At 39.0% G+C, this 5,710-nt stretch overlaps 1 protein-coding gene across 14 annotated transcripts in view; it reads left to right on the top strand.

The window, feature by feature from the left end:
- The window catches only part of ptk2aa (protein tyrosine kinase 2aa), a 53,821-nt gene that overhangs the window by 32,574 nt on the left and 15,537 nt on the right, over positions 1-5,710 (top strand). For 5 of the 14 annotated variants that reach the window (XM_024261635.2, XM_036214371.1, XM_024261634.2 and 2 more), the window contains 3 exons: positions 3,352-3,372; positions 4,672-4,728; positions 5,389-5,409. In XM_024261635.2, coding sequence (XP_024117403.1) covers positions 3,352-3,372; positions 4,672-4,728; positions 5,389-5,409 — 99 coding nt within the window. The remainder of the gene's footprint in view (positions 1-3,351; positions 3,373-4,671; positions 4,729-5,388; positions 5,410-5,710) is intronic. The other 9 variants (XM_024261628.2, XM_024261636.2, XM_024261629.2 and 6 more) reach the window with 5 other exon arrangements.

Raw genomic sequence — 5,710 nt, 5'->3', positions numbered from 1 at the left:
GTTACCCGTTCTTTTGCCTGTCTGACTGGAATTGGATTTAAGTTTGGGTTTTCGTCAACGTGTTTTGTTGTCTGACTGTTGAACATTAATGATTTTGTCCTGTTATGTTTGAATTCTTCCTGCACCTGGAGTGAGAATGAGGAAGAGACTGATCAGGACCCCCTCTCGTTATGTCATTGAGGGATGTCAAAGTAAAATCTCAAATGTTTATTATGAGGCTATTCAGCTTTTGTCAGATAATTTTAACGCTGCAATATCTTACCAACTTGTCATGAGGCCAAGAATGTAGCATAAATGACACGAGGACACGCAGCAGGAGAAATAATCGTTTATTCGACACATTCTCCATGTGTAAATTTCAGTGTACGACTTTTATAAGCCGTTTCAATTTATGCGGCTCCAGACACATTTGGTTTTTATTGTATTGGTCCAAAGTGGCTCTTTCAACACTTTGGGTTGCCGACCCCTGGTCTAGTGAGACCATCTCCTCCAAAGCCAATCAAAACTCGGCGCTTCCTCCTCCCCTTTGTTCTGTGCTCCGATTGGCAGCGAGGTGGTACCTCCGGCCTTGAGGAGCATGTGCACCGCCATGACACGAGAACGCAAACGTCCTGCAGAGAATGTACTGAAGTCCACTTCAGAGTCGAGTGTTTAATCCAGTGTTTAATCCAGTGTTTAATCCAGTGATTAATCCAGTGATTAATCCAGGGATTAATCCAGTGATTAATTGAGTTATTAAACTAGTGATTAAATCCAGTGATTAATCCAGTGTTTAAGACAGCGTTTAATCCAGTGATTTATCCAGTGATTCATCCAGTGTTTAAGACAGTGATTAATCCAATGATTAATTGAGTTATTAATCTAGTGATTAATCCAGTGATTAATTCAGTGTTTAATCCAGTGTTTAATCCAGTGATTAATTGAGTCATTAATCCAGTGATTAATTCAGTGTTTAATCCAGTGATTAATTGAGTTATTAATCTAGTAATTAAATCCAGTGATTAATCCAGTGATTGAGTGTTTAATCCAGTGATTAGGTGAGTTATTATTCTAGTGATTAAATCCAGTGATTCATCCAGTGATTGATTCAGTGTTTAATCCAGTGATTAATCCAGTGATTAATTCAGTGTTTAATCCAGTGTTTTAATCCAGTGATTAATTGAGTTATTAATCCAGTGGTTAATCCAGTGATTAATTCAGTGTTTAATCCAGTGTTTAATCCAGTGATTAATTGAGTCATTAATCCAGTGATTAATCCAGTGATTAATTCAGTGTTTAATCCAGTGATTAATTGAGTTATTAATCTAGTGATTAAATCCAGTGATTAATCTAGTTATTAAATCCAGTGATTAATCCAGTGTTTAATCCAGTGATTAATCCAGTGATTAATTGAGTTATTAATCCAGTTATTAATCCAGTGATTAATCCAGTGATTAATCCAGTGTTTAATCCAGGGATTAATCCAGTGATTAATCCAGTGGTTGAGTGTTTAATCCAGTGATTAATCCAGTGATTAATCCAGTGATTAATCTAGTGATTAAATCCAGTGATTAAGACAGTGATTGATCCAATGATTAATTGAGTTATTAATCTAGTGATTGATCCAGTGATTAATTGAGTCATTAATCCAGTGATTAATCCAGTGAATAATTGAGTCATTAATCCAGTGATTAATCCAGTGATTAATTCAGTGTTTAATCCAGTGATTAATCCAGTGATTAATCGAGTTATTAATCTAGTAATTTAATCCAGTGATTAATCTAGTTATTAAATCCAGTGATTAATCCAGTGATTGAGTGTTTAATCCAGTGATTAATTGAGTCATTAATCCAGTGATTCATTCAGTGATTAATTCAGTGTTTAATCCAGTGATTAATCCAGTGAATAATTCAGTGTTTAATCCAGTGATTAATCCAGTGATTAATTGAGTTATTAATCTAGTGATTAAATCCAGTGATTAATCTAGTTATTAAATCCACTGATTAATCCAGTATTTAATCTAGTGTTTAATCCAGTGATTAATCCAGGGATTAATCCATTGATTAATCCAGTGTTTAATCCAGTGATTAATTCGGTGATTAATCCAGAGATTAATTCAGTGTTTAATTGAGTTATTAATCCAGTAATTAAATCCAGTGATTAATCCAGTGATTAATCCAGTGATTGAGTGTTTAATCCACTGATTAGATGAGTTATTAATCTAGTGATTAAATCCAGTGATTAATCCAGTGATTGATTGAGTTATTAATCCAGTGATTAATCCAATATTTAATCCAGTGATTAATTGAGTTATTAATCTAGTTATTAAATCCAGTGATTAATCCAGTGATTAAGTGAATTATTAATCCAGTGATTAATCCAGTTATCAATCCAGTGATTAATCCAGTTATCAATCCGGTGATTAATCCAGTGATTAATCCAGTGATTAATCCAGTGTTTAATCCAGTGCTTAATCCAGTGATTATTTCAGTGATTAATCCAGTGATTAATCAAGTGATTAATCCAGTGATTAAAGAAATCTCTGGTCGTTCGGCATCGTGAAGGAAACACTAAACCATTGAATTCACAAACTCGTCTTTGAAGTGATGGTTACGGCTGCGCTTGTCCTGATTGCTTTGATTGATTGAAACCCTATATATGTGTGTGTGTGTGGGGGTGGGGGGTGTATTGATCCAAAAAACAGGAAACATCTGGATTTAAAGATCTCAGTAAAGAGTCTAAATGAACAAAGACAAACCTTAATCCTCCTGGGATTCTTCTTTTCTTTATTAAATATCACCTGAAAGTTTTACTCTGTTCTTAGAGTAGAAATACTTCATTCATCCAAAGCTGGAAACTCTCCATTCTCCCAAATGAAATGTTCTTCTTCACAGAAGTAGATCTACTAGAACTCTCTGCATGCTACAGCGTTCTCAGAAATGTTCCTTTGAGACTTCAGCAGCTAAAATCAGATGTTTAGAGAGAAGGATCATCAGTAAAGAGGAGATCAGATGTTTAGATCTGTGTGGATGACTCCTGATCTAAACATGGATAACTGGTTCTGGTCTGTGACAGATCCGTCTGTGTGAATCCATCCGTGTTGCTGGAAGTTTGTGGTGGTTTTTCCTCAGCCGTGCGTTCATGCAGCTGTTTGAAGGAGCTCCAAGCTTAAACCAGAACGAACCTTTAGGAGAGACTCACTGCACTTCTAGAACATTCTTCTCCATGTTGGTTTCAGCTTCTACTAACAGCTGCTACGTTTTGATGCTGCAGGTTTTCATGCTGGTATCTAACCTCCTCCTCTCCTCCTCTCCTCCTCTGCTGGTTCCTCTGCGTCCTCCTCCTGTCTCCTGCATGTTCTCCTGGACATAGCAGAGGATCTCAGCGGGGATGGTAAAGTCCAGCTGTTTATCCGTCTGCTCACCTCTGCTTCCTTCCTTCCTTTATTACTTTCTTTCTTTCTTTCCTTCTTTCTTTCTCTCTTTCTTCTTTTCTTCCTTTCTTTATTCCTTTCTCTCTGTGATTCCACAGCGAAGCCTTCATGAACGTGGCAGAGCCTTTCAGCTTCAGTGTGAGATGAATTCAAAGTTGGATTCAAATGAATTTTCACAAACTGTGGAGAATGCAGCTCTGAAACAGAGGAAGCCTCGTTGTTTACCTCTTTCTGTCAGACTTCACGTGCACATGGGAGCAAACACACTGGAACGATGATCTGCTGGCGCCATCACAGCTTCTCACTGGAGCAGACTCTCAGCAGAATGCTGGTGGATTCATGAACGTTCTAGATCACGGATACAGAGAGAATCTGTCCAATAAGGATCTGGTTTCAGACGTCTACAAAACTGACCAGAAAAACAAACTTTTCTCGCTTATTCTTTAAAAAATCGAGTTGAGTTGAAGTGAATCCGTCACAGAAGAATCCAGATTGATGGAAACAGTTCCAGGATTTGTTCAGAGATCCTTCTGGAAACGTCATCTGTTTTAATGTGAAACTTGATTCCTATTCACAGTGATTTATGAAGACATGACGCTCTGATTCTAGTCTGGATTCTGACAGCAGTGTTTGGTTCTAATAACTTCTGCAGAATCAAACCCTTTTGCACTGATGATCCTGTAGGTCCTCCATAATGTTTGGTTCTGGACTTTGACATGCCTGTAGTTTGTCAGGTTAGAGCGTTTGGTTTCCACCAGCTGAGGCGGATCTGCTTTAAATTCCTCCATCTGTTCAAGACTTTCCTCTTTTTCCTGCTGCTCCGTTTCCACCCTCTAGTTTCTGTTTCCCTTCAGCTTCCCTCCCAGTCGCTGCCTTGTGATTATTTGTATTCATTTGTATCTTTGATTCCTCTTTTCTTTTTGCTCTTTTCACTTTTTTGTGGATCTTTTGTGACCCTCATTCTCTTCTTTTTGGTTTTTTTCCGCTGCTCCTCCTCCTGCTGCTCTCACACAAACAGATATTCACAACACATGCTAAGCTGACGCTTTCTGCCAAATGTTTGTGTGAGAGCAGCAGAAATCCGACGTCTGCGCCAGAGCTGCTGGAGCTGCTGGAGCTGTGCTTCTCTGCTTCTTCTCTGCTGCTTCTCTGCTGCTTCTCTGCCTTTTGTTGGCGTTCACAGACGCCTGTTGCTCTGAAAGTACGAGCTGCTTCTCGGTCCTTCAGCTTCTTGACGTTTGTGTTTCTTGACATTTCAGAGACGGATGACTATGCCGAGATAGTGGATGAAGACGACACATACACCATGCCTTCCAGTAAGTCGGTGGTCTAATCCGTTAGTTTGCATGACAGTCATCAGAACTTCAGCTTCTGTCGTACACAATTACTAAGAAATCGATCTTCCTGTTTTCCTGTCGGATCTTTTTACTGTTACGTATTCATCCGTGAAGATCCCAAAAAGGAAAACATTCCTAGCATTTGTAAATATTGCTGGAGAAGCTGAGAGGTTTGAACCTACAATCCTGATGCACACACGTGCACATGCCTGTAGATGCATGCATGCATGTGCAGATGGCATCTGTCAGATTGTTCCTGCGTCCGCCACAATCCTCCAATCCTCCGCCTCTTGGCCGTGGATCTGATGGATCTGACGGGCATGTGGTCTGATGTGGTCTGGGTTCTATGTTCCAGAACTTTGTGGACGTGTTGGCCGGTTCAGCCGCTCGTGTTTTTAAATGTGTGGTCAGTTTTAAAATGGACTGTGTTCTCCTCTCCTCCCATTTTCTTCCATCCTGTCTTTACTTTTATGTTTCTTCCTCAGCCTGAGTTTGTTCAGAATTCTGAGTTTTTAGAGACTTTTGTCTGCGTTCGGTAGAACAGTCACTGAGCCAAAATCCTGAAGATCGTCTCTATTTTCTGAGTGTTGTCTGGATCTCTTCATCTTTCTTTCTTCCTCTTTTCCTTCACCAACACAGTGAGCTATGGAGTAGTTGAAGGTAAAACTGCTTCTCTCTTCACATCACTCTCAAAGACTCAGTTTTACATCAAATTATTCTCTTTCTAAATCACAATGTGTATTTTTCTTCTGTTTCTTTTTACTTATTTCTTTTGTTCCAAAGTTTAATTTAAGGTGTGACACCTTTAAAAACAAAAACATGTTTGTTTTGCAGGGATGTTTATCACCTGCATCCAGTAGTTTTATTAAAGTAATGATGTTTGTCTCCAGTCATCGAATAGGAATGAGCTTCAGGCCCGATCTGAATCCTCCCCCTCCCCCTCCCCATTAGCCCTCCCCCT

This window comes from Oryzias melastigma, linkage group LG11 (genome assembly GCF_002922805.2).
Source record: "Oryzias melastigma strain HK-1 linkage group LG11, ASM292280v2, whole genome shotgun sequence".
NCBI classification, from domain to species: Eukaryota; Metazoa; Chordata; class Actinopteri; order Beloniformes; family Adrianichthyidae; genus Oryzias; species Oryzias melastigma.
The sequence above is the reverse complement of the archived record's forward strand: the minus strand, read 5'-3'. Positions and strand labels throughout refer to the sequence as shown.